At 40.5% G+C, this 25,111-nt stretch overlaps 4 protein-coding genes across 10 annotated transcripts; 2 read left to right on the top strand and 2 right to left on the bottom strand.

Annotated features, from left to right (window-relative positions):
• Window positions 1-431: 431 nt before the first annotated feature.
• Window positions 432-6,383, top strand: LOC140362034 (heterogeneous nuclear ribonucleoprotein R-like). 5 transcript variants are annotated; one of them, XR_011927047.1, is made up of 15 exons: window positions 433-605; window positions 1,139-1,297; window positions 1,397-1,515; window positions 1,587-1,694; window positions 1,764-1,877; window positions 1,943-2,119; window positions 2,192-2,327; window positions 2,400-2,605; window positions 2,679-2,828; window positions 2,913-3,031; window positions 3,103-3,641; window positions 5,096-5,155; window positions 5,858-5,916; window positions 6,082-6,168; window positions 6,245-6,383. XR_011927047.1 is itself a non-coding variant. In XM_072448034.1 (14 exons), exons 2-13 carry the CDS (start codon window positions 1,147-1,149, stop codon window positions 6,121-6,123), a joined length of 1,920 nt encoding a protein of 639 aa, XP_072304135.1. In that variant the 5' UTR covers window positions 432-605; window positions 1,139-1,146; the 3' UTR covers window positions 6,124-6,163; window positions 6,245-6,383. The 5 variants fall into 5 exon arrangements, 3 of the variants coding, with proteins under 3 accessions (XP_072304135.1, XP_072304134.1, XP_072304133.1); XR_011927046.1 differs by lacking the exon at window positions 5,096-5,155 and having other exon boundaries at window positions 432-605; window positions 6,082-6,177; window positions 6,253-6,383; XM_072448034.1 differs by lacking the exon at window positions 5,096-5,155 and having other exon boundaries at window positions 432-605; window positions 6,082-6,163.
• A 340-nt stretch (window positions 6,384-6,723) lies between these two features.
• Window positions 6,724-10,660, top strand: dnajc8 (DnaJ (Hsp40) homolog, subfamily C, member 8). The gene is made up of 9 exons (XM_072448044.1): window positions 6,724-6,836; window positions 7,162-7,263; window positions 7,337-7,393; window positions 7,474-7,540; window positions 7,779-7,873; window positions 8,517-8,588; window positions 9,589-9,680; window positions 9,841-9,916; window positions 10,008-10,660. The coding sequence occupies exons 1-9, from the start codon at window positions 6,765-6,767 to the stop codon at window positions 10,140-10,142; spliced, it is 768 nt and encodes a 255-aa protein (XP_072304145.1). The 5' UTR covers window positions 6,724-6,764; the 3' UTR covers window positions 10,143-10,660.
• A 133-nt stretch (window positions 10,661-10,793) lies between these two features.
• Window positions 10,794-11,973, bottom strand: LOC140361458 (uncharacterized). Of its 2 annotated transcripts, none has more exons than XM_072447169.1 (3): window positions 11,665-11,973; window positions 11,102-11,189; window positions 10,794-11,020 (listed from the first exon to the last, which is right to left on the bottom strand). In XM_072447169.1, exons 1-3 carry the CDS (start codon window positions 11,886-11,888, stop codon window positions 10,871-10,873), a joined length of 462 nt encoding a protein of 153 aa, XP_072303270.1. In that variant the 5' UTR covers window positions 11,889-11,973; the 3' UTR covers window positions 10,794-10,870. The 2 variants fall into 2 exon arrangements, with proteins under 2 accessions (XP_072303270.1, XP_072303269.1); XM_072447168.1 differs by having other exon boundaries at window positions 10,794-11,023; window positions 11,665-11,972.
• A 3,461-nt stretch (window positions 11,974-15,434) lies between these two features.
• clk2a (CDC-like kinase 2a) lies at window positions 15,435-24,057 on the bottom strand. Of its 2 annotated transcripts, XM_072448030.1 has the most exons (13): window positions 23,920-24,057; window positions 21,628-21,824; window positions 21,120-21,450; window positions 19,867-19,957; window positions 19,090-19,156; window positions 18,690-18,806; window positions 18,410-18,576; window positions 18,034-18,128; window positions 17,832-17,961; window positions 17,593-17,675; window positions 17,439-17,518; window positions 17,263-17,353; window positions 15,435-16,630 (listed from the first exon to the last, which is right to left on the bottom strand). In XM_072448030.1, exons 2-13 carry the CDS (start codon window positions 21,822-21,824, stop codon window positions 16,442-16,444), a joined length of 1,638 nt encoding a protein of 545 aa, XP_072304131.1. In that variant the 5' UTR covers window positions 23,920-24,057; the 3' UTR covers window positions 15,435-16,441. The 2 variants fall into 2 exon arrangements, with proteins under 2 accessions (XP_072304131.1, XP_072304132.1); XM_072448031.1 differs by lacking the exons at window positions 19,867-19,957; window positions 21,628-21,824; window positions 23,920-24,057 and having other exon boundaries at window positions 21,120-21,260.
• Between the last annotated feature and the right edge of the window lie 1,054 nt (window positions 24,058-25,111).

Raw genomic sequence — 25,111 nt, 5'->3', positions numbered from 1 at the left:
TCATTTTAAAATTTGTCATAGGATTTATCTAGTGTCCCATTTTCTTCACAAACGATTTAAATTTGGTTAGACAGGATGTGCCTTTTTTATTTCACTGATGAGACTTTAGAGCACTTTTGTTTGTTCTTTCTGGAGTGATACGATATTAGAGAGTGGTTCTCTCTAAAATTTGAATATTCCTAATGTAAATGTAAATCATATAAAATCATGTAAATTATATTTTATTTTGTGTCTGATGTGGATATAGTGATATCTGAAATAAATAAATACATATATATTTATATATGTATTTATTTATTCATTTATTTTTGGTCAGTCTACTCTACTGGACCTGGAGTAATAAAAATGTGATGTTTTTTTACCACCCCAGATCCATGCCATGCACTCGCTCACCTCTGCAGTGCGCCCCTCCCTCTGTGGCTGCTCTCGTCACTTCTCGCGAGACTTGCGGTCCTTGTTTGGGCGAGAGCCGACGACGACGCCGTTGTCTGGACATTTGTCTCGTGTCTGAAGTACATATCTAATATTAACCATTCCTGCCGGCCTCCTCGTGTATTAGTGATCCAATAGTGAAATCGCCATTGCAGCGCCCCTGAATTCGGCCGGTGAGTTTTGCTAACTGTTTGCATTGTGTGTTTTTAGGTCGGGCTGTGTTTGGTTTGCAAATTGTGTCTGGGCGGCAAGGCCTTGCACCGATCTGCCATAGCGAGACACTTTTGTGCAACAATTCAGTTCATTCTTACCTGAAAACTGCTCTCATACACTCACTTTTTGCGTATGTAATGTTTTGCACTGATTATTGACATTTTTATTTTGCCTCGGTCATGATTGTATATAAAATGATAATATTGCACGGCTGCTAAACATGTGAAGGGGGCGGGACTGGCTCATACGGATCTATATCCCCAATATCTACAGAAACAATACATGCATGTGCATTCAAGCTTTACTCTTTTAACACACACTTGGCCATGCACATAACTGTAATTAATGTACATGTTAATACATTTATTTAAATTATTAATGTCAAATGTATAAGCTTTAGTTTCTAAAGTATAATCTGTAAGATATTTATTTAAACAGCTTCTTCTTACTAAATTTGGTAGAAATACCATTAATGTTTTTATTGTGTTTTTAGCACAGGATATGGCGGAGTTGAACGGTAGCTCTGTCCTAATAAAGGAAGAAGAGGAGCCCATGGACACCTCTGCAACACACACAGAGAACTACCAGACCCTGATCGATGCTGGACTGCCCCAGAAAGTGGCTGAGAGCTTAGACAATATCTTCCAAACAGGTTAGATATTAATTTACCAAATCCAAACCGGGGTGTGGAAAATAAAGCAATACTGAAGTTTAAATCAAGTCACTAAGTGACCATGTTTTACTGTCGTAGGCTTGGTGGCCTATGAGGACCTGGACGAGAGGGCCATTGATGCTTTGAGGGAGTTCAATGAAGAAGGTGCCCTTACTGTACTGCAGCAGTTCAGAGAGAGTGACCTCTCCCACGTGCAGGTAAGTATTTTGTTTTCATTCTCTGCCAAAGGTGCACATGTTTAGTATATTAAATTGTTTTCTTTGATTAGAACAAAAGTGCTTTCCTTTGTGGAGTGATGAAGACTTACAGACAAAGGGAAAAGCAAGGGAGCAAAGTACAAGAGTCCACCAAGGGCCCAGACGAAACCAAAATCAAAGTAAGCAAAGCATATTGCCTCCTTTGCACAAATGCTACAAAAATAAATCACATTTTTGTTTTCTTTCAGTCCCTTTTGGACAGGACTGGTTACACCTTGGATGTAACTACAGGACAGAGGAAATATGGAGGGCCTCCGCCTGATGAGGTGTTCACAGGCTCACAGCCTGGGATTGGGACTGAGGTAATTTTATAATAATTTGTTATAATGGTGTTTGATTGTGGTGTAATTCTATGTTGTCTTCTCAGGTTTTTGTCGGTAAAATCCCTCGGGACTTGTATGAGGATGAGCTGGTGCCCCTCTTTGAGTCGGCAGGTCCAATCTGGGACCTTAGGTTAATGATGGACCCTCTGTCTGGACAGAATCGAGGTTATGCCTTTATAACTTACTGCAACAAGGATGACGCCCAAAAGGCTGTGAAGCTTGTAAGTCTTGAATCGTATTTAAAATTTTCATCATGTAAACAACGTTACTCACTTTTACTTTTTCTGTTCCAGTGTGATAACCATGAAATCCGTCCTGGTAAATACTTGGGAGTCTGTATATCTGTTGCAAACAATCGTCTGTTTGTAGGATCAATCCCAAAGAACAAGACCAGAGAAAGTATTTTAGAGGACTTTGGCAGAGTGACAGGTGAGCTCCTGAACACACACAGTGGCAACTGTGAAGTTTCTTGTCCAATCAACTTATGCTTTGTTATTACAGAGGGTCTCCAAGAGGTGATCTTGTATCACCAACCAGATGACAAAAAGAAGAATCGTGGTTTTTGTTTCCTTGAGTATGAGGACCACAAGTCTGCTGCCCAGGCCCGGCGTCGGCTAATGAGCGGAAAAGTGAAAGTTTGGGGAAATCCGGTGACCGTGGAGTGGGCTGACCCTGTCGCTGAGCCTGATCCTGAGGTCATGGCAAAAGTAAGACGCTCCTCTTCAAGTTATTGAATTCAATTTTAGGGTGAATAATTGTAGTATTGTCTTTCTTTTTAAGGTAAAAGTTCTTTTTGTGAGGAAGCTGGCCTCAGCTGTGACTGAGGAGCTTCTAGAGAAGACTTTTTCCCAGTTTGGGAAGTTGGAGCGAGTGAAGAAACTGAAGGATTACGCTTTTGTTCATTTTGAAGAGAGAGATGCTGCTGTAAAGGTGTGTATTTGTTTTTTTTCCCTCTAACATTCATAGCTTTGCCAATCCCAGTGTCATGTTGCCATGCATAATGTTTTCAAACAGGCAATGAATGAGATGAATGGACAGGAGCTCGGTGGAGAAGAAATCGAGATTGTCCTAGCGAAGCCCCCAGACAAGAAGAGGAAAGAACGGCAAGCAGCTCGTCAGACCAGGAACACAGGGTAAGACTTCAGTGTGTTCTTTGTTTAACAGAAGTTGTATTCACATGTATTTGTTGTGTGTGTCTGTATAGGTATGATGACTACTATTACTACCCGCCCCCGCGTATGCCCCCTCCAGGCCGAGGCAGGGGCCGTGGGGCTCGGGGCGGCTATGCCTATCCCCCTGATTACTACGGCTATGACGACTACTATGATGATTACTATGGCTACGACTATCATGACTACCGCGGGGGGTACGAAGACCCTTACTACGGCTATGAAGATGTGTATAGCATGAGGGGCCGTGGGACCCGTCCCGCCCGAGGAGGCCCTCCCCCTCCTAGATCACGCGGTGCTCCACTCGCCAGAGGCCGTGGAGGCTATGCCCAGAGAGGACCACCGCTTGCTGGCCCGCGTGGCGCCCGAGGGGGACGCGGGGCTCCTTTCCAACCACAGCGTGGCCGTGGTCCTCGTGGAGCCCGGGGCAATCGCGGTGGCAACGTGGGCGGAAAGAGGAAGGCCGACGTGTTTAACCAGCCTGACTCGAAGCGCCGCCAGACCAACAACCAACAGAATTGGGGGTCCCAGCCCATCGCGCAGCAGCCCCTGCAGCAGGGGGCCGACTATTCCGGTAACTATGGGTATAGTAATGACACCATGGAGTTTTCACAGGATTCTTATGGGCAGCAGTGGAAGTAGATCACCAAAAGGTATTTGTCAAAAGAGAAAATAACAACAAAAAAGAAAAAAAAACAGGAGATTGGCCACAATTTTTTTGATTGACTTTTTTATCCTTCATCCCTCACGAAACGATCTGTACATATATTTGTCAGAAAAAAATGGACAGACCCCAGAATTGGCTCCAGATGATTGGCTGCAAAGCCTTTTGGCTGAAGAATGAACGTAACCGTTGGTGAAAGATTTCTTACTCGGTTACATTGGGACATGTGTCTTAAAAATATATACTAAACACTTTTATTGTTACTTGGTGTTTCTGATTCTTTTAAAGCCAACAATGAACATTCACAATAATGGACATCATTCTCAAAAGTCTGAGAGGACATTAAATAAATATTACTGCCTTGCAGAAAGTCTTTTCCAAGCCCTCCCCCTCCCCTTCTTGTATTCCCTTATTTGTGTTTTTTCATAGTTGCTTAGGGCTTTGCTTGTAAATAAATGCCTATCGTTAGAGCTTCATAACTTCATTTTTTGCAAAGGTGGAGAAAAGAATCCACAGGAAGGACAAAATCAAGTTTTGTAATGTGTATGCCTAGCATTTCTAGAGGTAGTCAAATTGTGTTTTTTTAAATGATATCATAACTTCCTATGTTTTCTTTCAACATACCCAATAGAATTTGGATTGGCTTACGTTAAGAGCCATAGCAGTTTGTTCTCTGATGGTCTTTGTATTTATAACTTTTACGTTTGTTCAGTTTCAATAAAACTCAGCTGAGCATCAGTCAATTGTCAAAAACTCAAATTCAGTGTTGTCATTCAATATTTAATTTAAGCCAAATTTTAACATTTAAGATTCATCCTTTCATTTCTAAATCCAAAACCTTTCTCAAACTCATCAGTCAATTTATTAGGCAATGGGATAAGAGTGCAAAAGATTAGAATTTTAACCCTTTTCACTTATGATTAACGTAATGCACTGCACATAGAAATCAAATGCTAACATCCACCAGCCAAATGGAAAACTATACAACAGTTTCATTTTGGCCACATACACTTATGAAAATGTATATTTCTGGAATATCATGTGAAAATCAGTACAAAATTTGGTTGCCAAAGAAATTCTGTTTCTGTTCTGTACTGGTTTAACACTTGTAAGTGGTTATGGTCTACATTTTTTGTAAGAAGAGAGACTTTGAGCAGACAAAAGCAAAGGGCAAAACATGCACTTATTTGGCTGTCACAGTTGCATCAACATCTCATGAACAAAATACAGAACTAAACTGTCAAAGGGTTAAAATTCTTGATTTGTCGTCTTCATTTATTTTTCCATTGAACTGTTTTGTTGAGCAGCATTGCCTTCATTGTATTTTGTTTCATGTGTCTGTCCTCTTATTCCAACCTGCCTAGGTGGAGAAGCATTGAGAGCCACTGCGCTAGAGTGAGGAACTCACCTGACGGTAATCCAGGGTGAGCTCGCCTTGCACAGAGTTCTGTCCTCTCCTGTAACTGCAGCTATAAACACTAGCATTATTCACAAACCAACTTCATCTAAGAGTTTTTAACATTCTGCAGGGTTCAAATGCTCCAAATCGGCAATTTAACTTTGGATTCAAAATTAAAATCAAAATGAATTATTTGGTCTGCACAATCCATGGGGCAAACTGGACATGTTTTAACAATGTATAAACCTCCAAATCACCTGTTTGCCCTGGCTTGGCACATCCCAGTCTCATCAATCTGAGATGGGCGGTGTTCAGTTCCATCTTGCAGCACTAGGGGCAGCAGATCCACCGCAGCATCCAGGTCTTTGTTTGAATTTCTGACGCTCGTGGTGGAGAGGGTCTCCAGTGAAATTTATTGCGAGCATTGTGGCAGACAAAACACTGTTGAAGCTTTACCTCAGATATATTTGGACCTAATTGGGTACAATGGGCCAATTAATATTGAAATTGGCTCTTGATAGAACAATGGGATGTGCAACATATAATGCATTAATGCATTGCGGCCACCAGATGGCAGTAAGTGTTCTCAATCCTCTTAATGTTTTCAGGTAAGATTTTCATGTAGGGGAGTGCTGTTGTGCTGCTGGTCTGCTGGTCAATGCATTAATTTGCTGTTTTAAAGATGTGCATCTCATCTTGGTCTCACTGTGTGTCACCCTCTCAACAGGCAGTAGAGGAGCTGCTCAGTCCCTGTCTCACAGTCCATACATGAGGACCAACCAGTGGGTAAGAATTTATACTGCAGTGTGTTTACTTGTTGGCATTCTGTGCACATTTATGAGCCACCAAGTTGTCTGTCAGCAGTATTCATTTAGTGTGAATATTCACAAAATAATGATTTTTATGTGTTTCAGGAATACATTTTTAATTATGTTTTGCCTGTTTTTGTAGGTTCGCAGCAGGACAATGGCTCATGGTAACTTTCATCGCTGAAAAAACAACGATCAACTGAGGATTGTTAAGCCAGTTTACAGTTTGGTAACCGTAGTAATCTAAAATAATTTTTATTTTAACATCAGCCAATGTAATGAAATTGTTCTGTTGTCAATTACAGAAATCCAGGCTCTGTTTCTCCATGCTGAAAGTGGATCGGCCTAAGTGAAAACTGAGAAGTTTCTGTGCAATGTGTAAATGTTTTTTAAATATTTTTTTGTATAATTATGCACAACTATTTATAAACTTTTGTAAACACCTTTTTTCCAGATTTTGTTCATGTACATTTGTTTGTTGGGATTTGTATAGGGTTATTTTTCCACTTGGAGACCCCATTGTTCTTACATCAGAATCATATATTACGTAAACTTTACAATCCTCCTATAATCTTATTGTTTTAAGGCTGTGTAATTTGGTAATACGTGAGGTTTTTGAGTAGAATTGGAAGACATCTTGAAACGTATTATAACAGGCTTTATAAACCTCTTCTAAGGGTTCGATAAGCAAATAATTCTGCCCTTGTAATCAAACGGAGCGCCGAAGCTCGTTTGCGTTTCTGTTTACCATAGAAGTTACGCCCACTGAAATCACGTGGTTTGCGTGGCTGACGTCATACGTAAGCTACGCAAACCGCGGGGAAGATGGCGGCCGCCGGAGGAGAGCCCTCTGCGAAAGTAGAATCTGATGATTTATTTCAGACTTTTTACACGGAGGTATGGCCATTCACGAAATAACGTGATCCAAATGAAAATTAAAAGTACTGCTTAAGACACGGTGCGAGTAAACACTATACAATAACAGGATTTTGAATTTATTCTTCGAGAGGCCTCGTAAACATGACATAGCAAGGCTAAACTACAGCTAAACCAGCTTCTGCATTTACAATTTTAAAGTATTTATTTTATGATCCAATTGAAAACATGTGTAATTTCAGGAACCAGTGTAAATCTTGTGCTGGACTGATGGTGGCCTTCACATTAAACATGGCGCTGTTTACAAAACGAGGTCCCATTCATAAAACACCGATTTCCTTTTCAGGTGAAGCAGATCGAGAAGAGGGACTCTGTTTTTACCTCTAAACAGCAAATCGACAGACTGCTCCGGCCGGGCGCTTCATACTTCAACCTCAACCCGTTCGAGGTTCGAAACTTCACCCATGTATTGACTTAAAACACGTGTCTAAATCTTGCTTATAATCTTTCACTTTTTCCAGGTGCTGCAAATAGATTCCGATGCAACTGATGATGCATTAAAGAAACGTTTCAGAGCAGTAAGACGTTTTTATTTATTTATTTATTTGCTAAAGACTACACAATCCTCTTTACAATGATTATTTGTGTCCATTTTCAGTTGTCCATTTTGGTCCATCCTGACAAAAACCAAGATGACCCAGAACGAGCACAGCTGGCCTTTGAAGGTAAAGTCGTGGATGTTGGTTTTTGTGCAATTTCGCATAATTCTGTTATACATATTCGCATTATACAGTGGTTAAAAAGGTTCACCAAGACATTGCGATACTTTGAGCCTCCCCACAATGTCACAATCATTTTTGCACTGCAGTTTTGCCCTGGTTGATAACTAAAGGAGCACAATCACCCAAAGAATGCAGTTTGAAAGCTACAATGTCTCATTTGTTCTGCTCTGTTATCTCGTAGCTGTGGACAAGGCCTACAAACTGCTGCTGGACCCTGACCAGAAGAAGAGGGCCGTAGATGTTGTCCAGGCTGGGCGGGAATACATTGAACATATGGTCAGTATATAGTTTTCATCAGGGGTGTAAAGTAACCTATACAAATACTAACGACCATAGCTTCAATAAAGTCCAATAAACGATTTAGCTATCGTACACTTTAGTCATGAATATTCTTCATCTAGAAACCTTCACTTGCTATATTTCAACCTTTATTGTTTGATAATGTGTTTAAAAAGTATAAATTGTACAACTTATATAATAATTTGACAAGTCTACTATTTGAAATAAATTGTCAAATACTAAAATTGTTAGCTGCTGCCCTAACAAATACTCACTTTACTATAAATGTAACGTAAATTCCTTTTTAGATTTTTAAACCTGTACTTTAACTGAGTATAATACTAACCATTTTATTGTACTTGGCTCCCAATTGTCATTACTCAGCTGTCTAACTGTTCCGTTTTTAAAAAATGTAATTGATCAAGTTTTGCATCTGGTCTAAAATGCTTCTACAATTGCAAAAGAAAACCAAAAAAACGTATCCTATTATTTTTCATGTGTACTTTTATAATTGAGTAATAATTTAGTAGCAGTATTTACACTTGTAATTGATTCCCCTTTTAGCCATGTAACTGTATTTTTACTATTTTTGTATCCTCAAAATTGTGCTCATTACACGTTTTCTGTTTTTTCATCAAAGGTGATTGAGAAAAAGAAAAAACTAAAGAAGGAGGGGAAGGATCAGACTGTGGAGGAGGATGACGCTGAATTGGTGAGTCTTTCATAAACTGTACTAAATCAGGCCTGCTTCTGAAGAGTACAGACGCTTTCTTGCTCGCTCCAGCTTGCTATTGCTGCTTTCCTTATTTCCTTGACTTTTTAATCAGTTTTTGTCTTCCAAACACTTTTGCTTATGACTTTTTTTTAAGTAAACCAAGGATTTTAAGAACATTTTTAGAGTTTTAACAACATATCTGATGAGCCAGCGACATGTCCGGGAGAACAACAGACTCTTGTGAACGCTGTCGCAAATATCAACAAGAAATTAATGAGCTACAAACACTGCTTTTTGCTTTGATTCTGAAAAAGGACTCCAATACAATTCCAGTGTCATCCAGTGGTAAGAAGTCCACATTTTTAACCAGGAAAAACAGCTACTTTCAACCTAAACCGGAGTGACTCTGTATCGTTCCCAAAACTGTCTAAAGACCAGAAAGACCAGGCCATATCTTGGAACAAACTCTGTGCAAAGCCTAAACGATACAAAGATAATGTACAGCTTGCAAACAGATTTTTACCACTTTTAGAGACTGAATTAAATGAACAAAGGAACAATGTAATTCATGACGTGGCCAAAAGGCAGAGGGAGGATCTGTGCCAAACCTCAAGGTCACTGATACCAGGGGTCTCGCTACGCGCCCCCCGCCATCCCTAACATGATAAATCAAAATGGCCGGCCGTCTGTTTTGACATGGGGGGGGGGAAATAAACCATCCCTAAAAGCTGCGAGCTCGGCAACAGTAAAAACTGTTTTGTTTAGCTGTGCATATGACTGATAGGATTTTTCTTTGCACTCTTCTTTTATTTCTTAAACTGTTTTGTGATTTCTTTGTGATTTTAATGCATTTTGTCCTGTTGTCCTGTTGTGTGAAGCACTTTGAATTGCCTTGTGTATGAAATGTGTTCTATAAACTTGCCTTCATAATAATGTTCATTCGGATGCATCACTCAGTATTTGTTACTGTAAAATAATCATGTCCTTTTGCCAACAGTTCAGGCAAGCCGTGTACAAGCAGACCATGAAGCTGTTCGCAGAGCTCGAAATCAAAAGGAAGGAAAGGGAAGCCAAGGATATGCATGAAAGGTAACAAAATACATTTATTTGTGATTTGAATCATTGGTTTCAATCAGATAAATGTTAAATACTTCAATATAAGTGGGATTTCACACATTAAGAATACATTTTTAGATGTTTCAGGCATGTAAGTGGTCTAAATGTTTTTTTTTCCATCCATTTTTGACAGAAAAAGAGCAAGAGAAGAGGAAATTGAAACGGCAGAGAAAGCCAAAAGAGATAGAGAGTGGCAGAAAAACTTTGAGGTCTGTAATTGTTCTTGAGATAAAAAATAAAATAAAAATTGACCATATAATTCGATAATGATTCATCTTTCTTTCTTTTTGGTATATGCAGGAAACGCGAGACGGGCGTGTGGACAGTTGGAGGACCTTTCAGGCAAAAGGCAAGAGTAAGACTAAAGCCAAGAACAAAGGGGAGAAAAGATCGTTCCTCAAACCTCCCAAAGTCAAGATGGAGCAGAGGGAATGATGCTGTAAAATAGAACTTCATAGAGAAATAATGTCCTATTTCTGAGTCCGTCCTTCCTCCATCTGCTGCTGTGGACTCACAATCACCACGTCGGGGACAAAGCAGAGCCCGGACTCAGATGTAGTTTTGTACCGTTTTTGTACATAATGTGTGGCCCTCTGATCAGGTCTGACCTACACCAGGCTTTGGTCTCTTTCCCTCCTGTCATTTTTTTGTTTTCATTAAAATTTCTTAGACTAAACAAAGCTCAGATCTTAAGCATTCTTTCTGTACAAAGTTGAAGCTTCAATTTGTTTAGAGATAAATTTTGATCAAATTTAAATAATTAGTTTGCAAAAATATGCCATTGTATGTATTGGTTCTCGTTTAGTAAATGTTTCTGGACTGCCTCCATTTCACACTGATGCAAATCCACTGTGTCTTTCACAGTATGAATACATTAACTTGTTTTCTTTATTGGTTTTGCATGTGTTATTGTATCAATGACTCCTGTCAATAAAAGATTACTCTACAAAAAAGGCCTGGTATGTAAATATTTTAATAATTCAAAACAAAACACCATGAAATACTCTAAAAAGTGACGTATTTACAAAAATGTAGTAAACAGTGAAACATTGACAAACATTCTCTGCAATACCATACGCTGACAGTATCCCTGTGTTACTGTTTAAAAAGTGCTGCTCCACCCTTTGAGAAGTCTGTACAGGAATAGTCCAGTCTCATTAGAATCACATGACTTTACATGGATCTGCATTGCCTCCTGATGCTGTGACTGGAGCTGAGGATCCTCCCATCAGCCCGTCCAGACTCAGGCCCTGAAACGCCCCAAAAAACGACTCGTCTTTGGCTACAGGCGCTGGTTTTCTAGGAGTGGTCGTCTGCTACAAGAAAAAAAAGTATCAGGTTTAAAATAAGACACATAAGTTATCTCATTATATATTGGATGAGAGTTTGCTTACCCTGGGGAGACAGTGCTGCCGTCTGAAGTGTGTTTTTCTGAAAGCTCTTTCTGCGTTTTTCTTGGCCAAAATTGCTTGTTGTCTCTTCCTACAGTGAAACAAAACAAGGCAACGTGAGTCATTCCACCTGCCAAGCTGCTTAACTCTCACGAGGCCCATCTTTAATCTGGTAATAGGTTGTTGTTGTGGTGGTGTATGTATGTGTATATATATATATAATGCACTTGTACACACTCATGTCAGTATGTTTACCTTAAAAACCTAAAATCAACCAAAAATACATGCAATTATCATTTATCTTATTATATGACGAGCACTTTTCATTCTGCTTCTTATTTGCAAAGGGCTTAAAACCCCTTGAATGGAAACAATAGATGGATATTTTAAATGTTTTCCACCCGCTACACCTGTTTTGGTCATTTGCTTTTATTGTTTTATAAAAATGAATTAAAAAAAAAAAAAATAAGACAACTTATTTTGCCTGGTCTGCTCCCCACATCTACAAGAATAAAACTAACGGTATGAAAGATTTTGCGATTCTGCTCGTTTTGCCTCCGCCTCACCTTTCCCTCTTGAGTTCGTCCTGGTAGACCCGGAGCCAGGAGTCGGGGACCTTCTGTTTGGTGCAGGGCAGACTTCTCCTCCTCCCAACGCTCATCCTGCGGCTACGGGAAAAACTGGCCCTTCTCACGGACTGGGAGCGTGCAGTGGCCCCTCTTTTACCGGACGATGCTCCTCCGGACATGAACTGCTTCAGAGGCGAGCCCAAGGACATCAGGGAATCCATGACCGGCTGGTGGATGTGATCTGGCTCCTCTTCAACCAAAGTATGACCGGATTTGTTACAGAGATCTCAAAATTGACCTGCAAAAAAAGGACACTCTATTAGACTACAATTCAGTATCATCTTACATTGTCACAACAAGAAATGTATTTAAAAGAATTGGAGAAGACACCAGATTGAAACAATAGGTTTACAAATACATTGTGGGGACAAGTTCATAATTTGGGCCTCACAATAGTTTAGATTATTCTTCACATGAACAATCAAGGAGTCCTGACCTCTGCCAAGGCACTAATCCTATTTTGCAAGGTTAAAAAATCTCAACCTGGGGTAAATGCTCGTTTAATGGAGCCACAAAGTCACCATATTCGGAAAGAGTCTACTAAAGTAATGCTGATTTTTGTGAGTTTTAAGGTAGTTTCTCTTGCCTGTTTTGCAAAATGAAACACTACTACAACACACCAAAGGTCATCGTCTTAACTCCATGTTTAGTTTGACCTAGTGTACAGAGAAAGTATAGAATACATACCTGAACTGCAGAGGAACCACACAAAACCAAAGCTAAGAAAAGCTGTGCCAGTGCATTGCGGGCGTCCTTACTGTACGTGCACCTCCTCTGTCTGCTCTTAAGAGGGATTGACCGATGACCTGTTTTAACTGGGATTAGGCAAAGACGCAGTGACCTTTTATCCCATCATCCACCTGCAAACGCTCACAGACCAAACTGTCCATATAGCAATACATGTTTGCAGACTAAAAATGACTGAAGACTGCAAAGTTTATATTCAAATTCTCAACTCTTTCCAACTCCTGTATCTTTTTCAATTATTTAGCATTTCTGCCGGAGGTGAGAAGGATAGACATCTGGAGCGTGGACAGACTTGATGTGGATAGTGACGCTTTTTCTGACGCAGACAAGAGCCCAACCATTCACCAACGGGCAGAGTTCATAGACTGGTATCGAAATACAGAGAAGATGAATGAATGAGTCATCGTGGCCTCGGCTGACCTGATGAAACTTGTATCAATATTTGTTTTAACTTTTGAGCAGAGGCAATAAGAGATTAAACGGCCAAATAGTACATAGCATGGATCTGCAGTTCCCTTGAAATGGTTCATAATGTAATTTATTTCATTACGATCACTTACTTTGGATTGACATAAAATGATTAAGATAAGATAAGATATTCCTTTATTGTTCCACATGGGGAAATTTCATTGGTGCAACGCAGGTAGAAAGAAGAAGAAGAAAAGAACAGATCACTTATAGGAAGTTTGAAAAAACACTTTCAGTAGAAGATCTCCTATAAACAAAAACTCCCATAGACAAAACCCAACAAGGGATGGAGGGGGGGAAATAATAAAGATAAAAATAAATAAATAAATACATAAATACCATTGCATGTGATCACGACAGTAATTGCACATGAATATGTTTCACGACGGCACATGGATTGCAGATGAATTTCACAGTAATTGCACATGAATCACGACAGTAATTGCACATATGACGGAATTGCACAAGGTTAGGTCAGTATTGCGAGTGTTCAGGACTAACAGTGTTTGTTATAAAGTCTGACAGCAGCAGAAGGAAAGACCTGCGAAACCTTTCCTTCACACAGCGAGGGTGGATCAGTCTCTCACTGAAGCTGCTCTCCAGAGCGGAGAGAGTTTCCTGCAGGGTCACTCATGGTCCAGCATAGATGTGAATCTAGCCAGGACCCTCCTGTCCCCCACCTCCTGCACCGAGTCCAGAGCGCAGCCCAGGACGGAGCTGGACTTCTTGATGACTCTGTCCAGCCTCTTCCTCTCCCTCTCTGTGATGCTGCTGCTCCAGCAGGCCACACCGTACAGGAGGGCCGATGCCACCACAGAGTCGTAGAAGGTCTTCAGGAGTGGCCCTGTCACTCCAAAAGACCTGAGTCTCCTCAGGAGGTAGAGCCGACTCTGCTCTTCTTGTACAGTGCGTCTGTGTTATGAGTCCAGTCCAGTTTGTGGTTCAGATGAACACCCAGGTACTTTGATTAAATGGAAAAGATGATACAATATATTTATTTAAAGTTAGCGTTTCATTTAGTTGAGTGTTTTGTAGTGAGGCCGGGAAGTATTGTTACTTCAAAATGATCTGCTCATTATCACTCAAGTAGAAGTAGTAAAATGGTACAATAAAACTTCCACTCCATTTTCCTATTTTATATAAATTGAACATACTGTACATTTCAAGACCAAATAGTGGCTTTTGCTTAACATCAAATCGTTAAACGTGGAAACAAATATGTACAATTTAAGTTTCCTGTGTCTGTGTTGGTAAAATGTATTTGGATAATTAGAGATAAACTAAAGATCTGGGCCATTGGACGTAGATTAATGGACGAGTTATTTTTGTGAATGAGCGACAGATGGTGCAGTGCTTCAGCCATAATATCATGACCACAGACACGTGAAGGGAAAAGAGCTTATCCTCTTTAAAGGCACCTGTGGATATACGGTAACAAGGTGACATGTTGGCCTGTGAGTCGACGTGTTAAAAGCAGGTAACTGACTACAACACACTAATACAGGAATTCTTATTCCTAAATGTGTTAAGATCCAAATTGAAAGCATTAAAGATGGCTTCAATAATGTGCATTTTCTACTTAATCTGTGCGTCCCTGTGTTGTTTTATTGTTGTTGTTCTGTATGTTGTAGCTGCCGTCTCTTGGCCCTTAACCCCTGTAAATAAAATAAAAAATAACATTACATTTAAAAAATAAATAGAAAATAAAATTAATAGAACAATAAAATAAATGGGATTCTTGGTGGTTAAATAAAAAAACAAAACTAGGTCAGAGCATCTCAAAACTGGGTTTGGGGCGTTCTTATTTCCATTGTCTAAAATAGAAGCAGTAAGTCGATTTAATGGTGTATCACAACAAACTGGGTCATTCACGGTCGTTTGATGAGGACACCGGTGCTGGCATTTTGTCATTTTGGGTTCATACACTTCTAACATAGTTGTAATATCTTCATTATGTCGTTATAAACTTTAAATTTGATTGAAAAGTCAGTTGGTTAGCTTCTATGGAGCCATTTTACGGGAATTCAATGACATTCATTTTCCAAATGGTCTTTCTGAAACAAATGAATATTGAAGGTTTGAAAGTTTGCTCAAGGCTAATGTGCCATGTGCTAACTAATGACATTATATGATGAATACTGAAACAAAATAGACAGTTAAGTTACATGTTGCCAAATTTCAGGTTTTAAACATGTTATCTTGACATGAAAACATCGCAACAAATCGCATTATTGACATTAATTCCTACATAGCGTGTTAGCCTTTGTCATGCCTTAATATTATGTAATAATAATATGTCTTTGATATTTGAATTTTGCAAAAGTCTGTGAAAAAACAAATTGACTTACAGAGTCGCAGCAAGCGTCAAAGCGCGCCAGACTGTTGAGTTCCGTGTGGAAAATAAATGTGAATTTTAAATCTGCAGGTGGTCATAATGTAATGGCCGCTCACTCAGCATTTGCTAGAATCAAAAGAGACTAACGGCGACAGAAGCCAATGGTAAAGACTTTACTTTAATTCTACACAATCATACATATCTACAATTTTATACGCTTTAATTTCATACAAAAACAAGTCATGTACATGTAGGTCTGTGGGGACTGGAACACAGAAATAAATACAAGTTGAGGAGGTTCAAACGGCTACAACCGGGAGAAGTCACTGTGCGTTACCTGCTCTACTGAGAAATCAGACCGTGTCACGCATCGGAAAAGGCAGTTCAGGTTGTGTGTCCTAAAAGTTACCGGCCTGTTGTTGAACTATTAAGAGAATCATAAAACATGTCACCCACACACTCAATAAGCTTAACATAATATCTATTGAGAGGCTACAACGGCCTGAACTGTCAACAAGCGTTGGGTAACAAGCCTGTAGTAACCGGAAAACTCCATAGAAAGAAAAAGAAAAGAAAACACGCAACATAAAAAACATAATGCAAGTGCTCACTGAACAGAAACTGTAAACAAAACGGTGCGACGCTTTTCTGCTCAAGATGCTTTGGAAATCTGTCCGTGCGCGTCTTAATCTCATTGTCCCTGCCCAGAAAACAAAAGTATTGATGTTACTCATAGTACAGCTTTTTCTTAATGCTCTGACAGATGTTCTCTGTGATAAAGACATGTGCTGGCTTTAGACTTTTCCCATACGGTTCATCTGCAATCTGAGTCGATCTCATGGAGCGCCTTTTGCAGACAATCATTACGACTTTTATGCTTCTGTGCAAACACGGTGGACGGAAAAGGGAAGCGATTGTGTCGTAAGTAAAATAGGAAGACAGGAGCTGCATATAGGGCTACAAACAATCACCAAAGTCCGCTAGTGCGAGCACCAAAACTGACCAAATCAGTCAATTTTCTGTCTTTGGACCATTGGGGGCAGGCTCGATCCAGGTTGTCCATGCGTTATTTATTTTTTTGACGAATCCCTCCAGAGTAACGTTTGTTGTTCCTCGTCATAAAATCAAATTGATTTGTGATTTAGTCTGTGATTTTCTTTAGGGTCACCGGCTGATGTCGCGGTTGCCCTCCCAGGTCTTACTGCTTCCTGCCTCCCCGAGTCCAATGTTTTCAAAGAACGGGTGCTTGAGCGAGTCGGCCAACGTCAGCCTCTTGGACGGCTCGTATTCCAGCATGCTCTCGATTAGGTCGAACAACTGGTGGTGCTCCTCCGCCTCGGACAAGAGATACCGCTGTGGAACGAACCCAGACGACAGATGTCAATGGTAAAAAACAAAACAAGGGTGATAATAGTGGTTATGTGACGTTACAGTATTGAGATCTTTAGCACTGAGCTGCAGCTACGCTCACATTTATCACCGACACGGAGTTTGTTTGTTGGGAAAAATAATTGTTGTGAAACAAATTGAAGTGTCCTAAATTCCCAACAGCAGTTGGCAAACTAGCTCGCTAAGCTCCGCACAGTCGGAGTGACAACGATTAAACTACTTTCAGTTTCTATTTTTGACGTTTAAAGTTAAGTTGAGCAAAATAATTGCTTCACAGACAAAACAAGCTAACAAACACATTAAATCAGTTGTGCTGCCCATAATTCTGCCACTCAGTTGGAATGTTGCGAAGCATTTTCCAAACAAAAGAATGTCAGTGCATAACCTCCAAATGCCATTTGTGTAAATACAAGACATTTTGGTCTGTTTGTACTTTTAATACTTCAGATGTACGATTAGGCTTTAATACATGTTTATCTATATATCTAGAAGTATTTTTACTCTGCGGAAACAGCTTGTTCTGCGCTAGGAATGAGCGCTTTACAATGACAAAAATACTTTCAAACTTGTTCGTGCATGAGACTTGCTGTTCTTACCCTCAGGGGTTTGCAGTTTTCTCTGACATATTTCCCCGCTGATGAACTGTCATCCCAGTCCAGGCGCCCACGATAGAAGTACTTTTGTTTTCTGAAAAGGCAGACGCATTAATATAGATTTACAATAATATATAAACAAGTGCAGAATTGTTAAATGTGACCTTTAGAATACTCACCTCGTTTTGCGAATCATTCTTGAAGGGACCGGGCCGAGGATCCTCTCCATCATCGCCAAATGTTCCCTGTTGTCGTGAGTCTGAAACAGAGCATCAATAATGACTGTAATGTGCATGTGCGTACAGTATGTCTGTGGCAGCGGTGGTGACGTACCTGGAACAGAGTGAATCCCAGGTAATACTCAAACAGAATGCAGCCAGTGCTCCAGACGTCACAAGGATAACTCCAACCCAACTCTGAGGAGCAAATAAAACACACAAAATGGTCACACAAGGTAAATTTACCACTAAATATGAACAGAAATGAAATGTGCTTAATGTCATTCTTAATTAAACTAGTTAACATGTTAATCAGTGTCCTATGCCACTAAAATGTGCTGCGTTTTCGCTCACCCAGTATGACCTCGGGTGCCCTGTAATGCCGCGTCGACACGATGGTGCTGTGATGTTCATTGTCAAATGTGGCGCTCCCGAAGTCCACAACCCGGACCGCTGTGTTCTTCACCGTCCGCTCCTCTCGTTTCTACAACAGAGGTTTCAGATTTAAAGAAAAGCCAGTCGGAAGTGTGTAAACAGGCGTTCAGTTGTGCTGTACCTTTTCTACATTGTAGGACATGGTGAAGTCCGAGTTGACAAACAGAATGTTCTCTGGCTTAAGATCTGTGTGAGTCAGCTTATTGTCATGAAGAACTGAAACACAAAATGGTTCTACATTTACACCAAGGCATTGATTTGACCTGAAACAGTTGACAGGCCTCCTTACAAGTGCAAAGATTGACTGAACAGCAACCAGTGAATGTGAAAAGAGGATTCGTTTTCCTTTGGCCTTTGGAGATTTACTGCCATCAAGTGGTCAAAATTATGTTTAGAGTAAACAAGAGTATTTTTAGACGAATAGAGTTTCCATAAGAGGAGCTCAGTTTAAATATGCATACATTTTCTATAATGATTTACAACACAAACTTGCTTACATTTGACTGCGAGGCAGACTTGGTAGGCCATGTTCCGGACTTGGCTGATTGAATATGGCAGATAGTTGTTTTCTTTGAGAAAGTCGAAGGTGCTGAGAGCGAGCAGCTCAAACGAGAGGCACATGTGTCCGTGATAGTCGAACCAGTCGTACATTTGAACACACAGGCTGGACAGGATGACAAACAGGCATTTTAGGAATTAGGCAAACAATAGAACTAAGGTGTTATGTACAGAAGCTCTTTACAAGTTTTTGACAAAATGTACTATTTACAAACTTACTATTTGTTGTCTGGATCCTTCTCATTAATCTTTTCGAGTACATTAATCTCAAGGCGTGCAGCTTCTTTATACTTTTCCACATTCTTTATTATTTTCAGCGCAACATGAGCTCCCCCCCTGTACACCAAATCAGAAAAACAAAAGCAGACGTGTTACTATGTGTAACTATGAACCAGATACTTTATGTTCTTAATGATTGTCTGATCATTTTATTAACGACTGAAGAAACTATATCAAAACAATTTAAGTAAAGTGTAAAATGAAGAGCCACAAGTAAAATATATCAAATATTCAATTTTCCTCACATAGTGCAGCACTCAAAATGCTGAAAACTTTCTTTCTCCTGCTTTCTCTCTGCGCCTCAAGGCGATCGCTGCTGTTAACATACTCCATGACTCACCTGCGATGATCGATGCACCTCATCACCCTCCCAAAGGTGCCTTCTCCCAAAGTGCTGACAATCTCATCTGCAACACAGCACAAAGACAGGAGGGCAGGAGAGAGAGAGCGGGGACAAGAAAGACAAAAGGGAATTAGCCACGTGGACTCAAGCAGCGGTGCATATTACAACAGTGAAGACAGGCGTACCAATGCTAGCGCCCATCCCCTTTTCAAATGGCTGTCTATTCAATGTGCCGGTAAATCTAGGGCAGTTGGATTCATAAAAGTTTCAAACAGGTGAAGAAAGGGAACCAAGGTAATGTGCTCCCTCTCTTTTTCTGGGGATCAATTTGCAGCCATTGAAAATAAGGGTGCAATTTTCCCTATCACGAAAACAAAACAACAGTGTATTTGCCCTGACTAAAAATATCCTAAACACGTGTGTGTGTGTGTGTGTGATGTGTACTGGATTTACTATAGCAGGTGAGTTAACTGGTGAACCCTGAAACCTTGAGGCTAAGAAATGTCTAGCTGAACGCGAGCGAAACGAAAGCTGCGGGTTGGGAGACTAAGAGGTTTAGAGAAAAGTTGTGCAAAACATCAAAAAAATGCTCCACAACAAACGAAACGGGATATATCTTAATTACAAACATCCACCCTGCCAATTTGAGCTAGAGCGGAGACCCTGCAGCTAGCACGGTTTCCTCATCAACATCATCATGATCTGCAGGCACTCCCATGTCATGTAAATGCTATACTCAGATATGGTTACGATAAGAGTAGTGGCATTGAGTACATCTCTCTTGCAGGACGTCCCCACTCCGACAGATCAGGTGCCCTTCTTCGTCGTCTCTCACACTCAGTGCCCTGGTCCGGCTGGCGCTCCTCTGTTTTCGCACCATCAGGCCAAACACAGCGAGATTTGGAGGAAGAGGAGGAGATGTGGATGTTGTTGTTGATGATGTAGTTGGTGGGTTTGGTTGGTCATTAGGCGATTCACGCATGACACCACGTGAAGGGAATATATAACGATAGGGATATAGTGCAAGGGAACAGGTCAAAGATCACATGATGGCCTTTGCTCCAATCCCCCCTCAACACTTAAAAAAATCCAACAGCTGCTAACAAACAAGGAAGCAACTGGCAAATCTATATTCATCAACGCAAACACCAATTTACACAGATAAACAGGATGGAAAACATTACAGTGTGAGGCCAATAGCTAATATACTTACATATCCCAAATAGCCTAGCGCTTTTCCCACTACTATTAAAAGTATTAAATTAGTGTGATCACGCACACTTTACAGGCAAACATCATGCCTAAATATATTTCAATTATGTAAATTTAGCACAAGATTTGGCAGGTCATTTTCACTGTTTTACTTCAAAGCAAAGTATTTGTGAGCTTTGTTTAAACCTGTCTGTGTAATTTCCACATAAGTACTTAAGGCAAAGTGACAGGTCTACAAGAAAATGTAGGAATAGTCATGAGAGGGAGCAGGAAAATCATATTACACTGGAACATTACATTTCTTTACTTTCCCAGGACCCAAATTTGGCTCCACAAAGCTTTTCAGAAGGTTCCAAGAGGTTATTAGAAAATAGATCCAAACTAGATTATGTGATTTGATGTGAAAGGATGGCATCTTAATTGATTCTATATGGTATTTTAGAAATCATTATATTTCAAAAATATCTTTATAATAAAAGAAAACAATAATATTTGTTCTGGGTGAAAAAGGATGGGAACTATTGCTGTAGGATATACTTTGACCGTAAAAACAATGGTAATAACAAATAATAACATAAATTTGTATCCAAAAATCTATTATCTAAATATTTCAGAATAAGGTTCGTCATAATGAAAATGCTCTGCCAAACAAGAAAGCCAATTAACACAAATCCCACTTGAAGATAAAACAAGTCAAGATTGTCCTACTCACCGATTCCTGCGGCTGTGGAAAAAAAAGGTTAGAGAAAAGACAGAGCCAAGTGAGAGAGAAGAGGGGAAAGTTAAGGCACGGAGTCAGACGTGGTAGTACTCACCGAGGACGATGGGCTATAGGACCTGGTTCTACGCCGCCTTCGTTTGTGCTTACGCCTGCTGCCTTTCCGCCTGTAGGAGCCATCGCGCCTGTACGAGTCGTCACGCCTGTAGGACTCTTCTCTTCGGTAGGAGCCTTCTCGTTCGCGCTCTCGGCCTCGTCTGTAGTCGTAAACACTTGGGCCTAAATCTGGAGGATAGTAACTCTCGGTGGCTGGGTGTGGCTCCCTCTGTCTGTCACGGTCTCGCTCTCGACTCTGGTCCAAGCGCCGGTATTCGCAGAATCTCCTCTCGAACTGCCGATGCTCTACTGTCCGATTACCAAAACTGCGACTGAAATGACAATAACATTTACTTGTATTGACAAACTACTGGGCAAAAGCAAACTCAAACATTCAAACTCTTTTATGTCAGAGAGCTATAGATAAGATATAGATAAGAAAACTCAATCACTCCATTCATGTCTATTGTCATCAAACCATAAAAGCACTGGTTCTAAACAGAGCCTACCTCCTGGAGCGCAAAAAGCTGCCCTCCTGCCTGTGTCCCTGTTGTCTTCTGCCCCGTTCGCTGCTGGAGTAGGAGGTAGGCGACCTCCTGCGATGTCGCCTACCTCTGTCTCGATCTCTGTCCCGATCCCGGTAGCGGTCCTGGAAACTCGATCTGCTGTCTCGGTCCGAGGACGAGTACCGTCTGTTGTGTGGCATCTGAGCAAAGACAGGGAAAACAAAGATTCACTAAATCTGGTTTCAAACTGGCTCTTAAAGTAACTTCTAATCTAATCGCACCGACCTTGAAAGGACAATTCAGCTCAAGAATAGACTATTGCAATGCAGCTGCCTTCAACTTGTAAAGAACGCTGCAGCGCATTTTCTAACCAACACACCCAGACGTCAACACATCACCCCAGTTCTTTTTGCTCTCCGTTGGCTTCCAGTTTATTTTAGAATTGATTTTAACATTTTACTTTTTGTTTTTAAAGCTCTAAATGGGCTGGCACCTCCTTATCTGGCCGAGCTTCTCTTTGCCCGAAACCCAAGCAGGGCACTAAGGTCAACAAGTCAGTTTCTGCTGGACGTTCCCAGAGCCAGACTCAAACACTGGGGGGATCGAGCCATCTCTGCCGCTGGTCCCAGACTCAGGACCAAACTGCCCCCTGACATGCACCATCACAGACTTAAACCTTTTTAAATCTAGGCTAACACTCTAGGCTAACACTATTTTGTACAGATGGTTTTTACGTTTTGTATTGGCTTGATCTTTATTGTGAAGCACTTTGGTCAATTTGAGTGTTGTAAAGGGCCCTATAAATAAAGGCTGATTGAACTTTGTATAACTTCTACTAAATTACTTTACATAAGGGATTTGGAAAGCTTCATCTCAGTCTTGTTCAAACCTGTTATAACAGCTCAATCTTCAGACATTCAGGGTTTTCACACTGTGGGAAACTTGTTCCAGTCCAAATGGATGTGCGTGTTCAGTAGGAACTGGGGACTAAGAAATCACTTTGGGGAAATTATTTTTGTACCTTCTGTTCTGGGACAGCAACTTTTCAGTCAGACCAGAAGCCTTATGATGACACAAGTACACATACAACACTGCCTTTGTTGAGAAAAATGTTTCATTCACTTTGAGATTCAGAATTTGGCTGAACCACAAGTGGAATTACATGGCAGACGTAGCAGCCGCAACAACAACAAAAAAGATTAGTAAGCAGTGATTAAACGTATGAATGGCTTTGGAACCTGAACCAGAAGCCTATGCTAGCAATAGCATAGTAGAAAAAGGGGGAACATAGGTACCGTACCGGGGAATGTGGGTACAGGGGAACATAGGTACGAACCTGTGTTTAAGTGCGCAGGTCATCACACTTTTATGTGCATAGTTTATTTAACAAAAGTATAATGAAGGGAAATTTGTTTTAAATTCCCTACCCTCACTACATTAAATATTCCACAATCCACACTAAACAGAGGCTGATTTTCGACCCACTTTCAGCCATAGTTGCTGTATAAATGCAAGCAAGGGGGACTGGGTGGTTCAAATAAGGGACTGGAGTAATCGGGAACAAGTTCTTGGTACTGTTATGAGTGAAAACACCCATTGTTAATCTACAATTGGCTAAACCACTGGAATCTATGAAGTAACCAAAGCGTTGACAGCAACAGCTTGGTAAACATTAAGGCAAATGTACAAGAAGTGCATTGTGAAGTAATGCTACAATAAGAAAAATATACATAAAATACAGTGCTCGAAAATAAAACCATCAATTGAACCATTCGTTTATCAAGTTTTATTTTTAAATACTAGCATTAACTTAAGTGTTTTAATTAGCATTTAGCTACCGTTATAGTTAACCTATAGCATGGGCTAAAGCCAACATCACCATACATAACATTGTACAATGTATGATGCGTGTATCCATTGATTTGTTAACATCTGTGCGATTGGAGGGACCATTAAAAGTTGTCAACGTTGTGACTATTTCTGGCTCCAGTTAAGCTAACTGTTAACGCCACGCATTTATCCACAGGAGCTCCAAAATAGTAAGATGAGACATTGACGTGGTAAATAATACAGTGGTGCAAGTGTCTTCATTTGACAACGCAAAACGCAAATATAAAGCGATGGGATTTGAGTGTTCGCCAGAGGAAACATGATAGCCACTGGTTGGTTTGGTTAGCATTAGCCTTGCGAATGTAAATAATTTGACCGCCATCTTAGCGGAGCTAAACGACTACAAGCATTAGCTCTGGGTCAGACTGACCTAAAACAGCCCGCATAGTGAAACTATTAAGTTACCGTTTTAGCAGCGAGGCCAGTGTGTTTGTCCCACAAGAAATCCGTGATAGCGTTTCAGTTGATCTCGTTTAAGTTCCAATCTTGTGTTTCGTGCTAACATTAGCTATGGAGCTAGCTTTTGCTTCTGTCTCTCCGTGAACGATAGTGAGAGCTGCTCTGTGCCGCGGTGACGCCCCCTGCGCCCGAACACGATCACAGATTTGGAAGGAAACTAAACAACTAGCTAGGTTATTTTCATCTTGATTTGAAAACACTTGTAAGGTGCATGCATCTAAGTTCACTACATGTGACGTTGATGTTCGAAGGCGGTTTAGTTACGCACTCCTGATTACCACACTCCAAATGTGTGGTAATCATCCAGTAAACTTTTTTTTTTTTAAAGCTTTTTTTTCTCTTTGGACTGAAGCGTGCCCAAAACAAGACACTCCCAGAATTCTGAGTGCGAACATGTTATATTTATCATTTATATTCGAAAATAAAATACTAATATCCATCATTGGTTGAGCAGTCAGATCCACAGGTGCGTGATTCCAGCGCCTCAGATGAATTCTGTCGTTGTGTCCACAGGCAATATACATGAACCGCCTTGCCCCATGCACACACTGTGACTGGTTGAGTGGTTCCTTTATGTAAAGCCTCGAAGGTAGAAAGGCGCAATATAGACTATTTTGACCATTTAAAAAAAATACACAAGCCCTCCCAGATTAACTCATGCAGAACATTTAACTATGAATAGGAAAAAATCTCAGCGATCATAAATTGAATGAACAGATTGGTGTTTAACAGACTTGACATAAAGGTTCCAGGCCTGAAAAATGTGTTCAAAGATGTTTAATGCCCCAAATCTGAAACATTCACTGTGCTGACCTCCCGTCTATGGCCGTCTCCTTCTCTAGGTTTCATCGTGTCTGGACACTGTAGTAATTAATAAGCATTTAATATTGTAATGCATTAATATACCGTTCATTGTTATTGCATACTGGACACACGTACACACACTCCAAATTCTTGCTCCTCTGTTTGTGTCTGCTTCTCCCCCAACTTCTCTGTCTGGGTCAAGGGTCAGATCTCACGACCATAGTAGGAAGTGGAAGGTACAGCCTGGTGCCAGAGAAGATCCACCTTTTTATGAATATTCATATTCTTTGTCCTGTGTGTGAGAGGCCCCAAGACGATGGGAACTTGTGAGGGA

This window comes from Eucyclogobius newberryi, unplaced genomic scaffold, assembly GCF_026437365.1.
Source record: "Eucyclogobius newberryi isolate DKJ021-1_F unplaced genomic scaffold, fEucNew1.0.hap1 SCAF_16, whole genome shotgun sequence".
NCBI lineage: Eukaryota > Metazoa > Chordata > Actinopteri > Gobiiformes > Gobiidae > Eucyclogobius > Eucyclogobius newberryi.
Note: the sequence above shows the minus strand (reverse complement) of the source record. Positions and strands in the feature narration are given on the sequence as shown.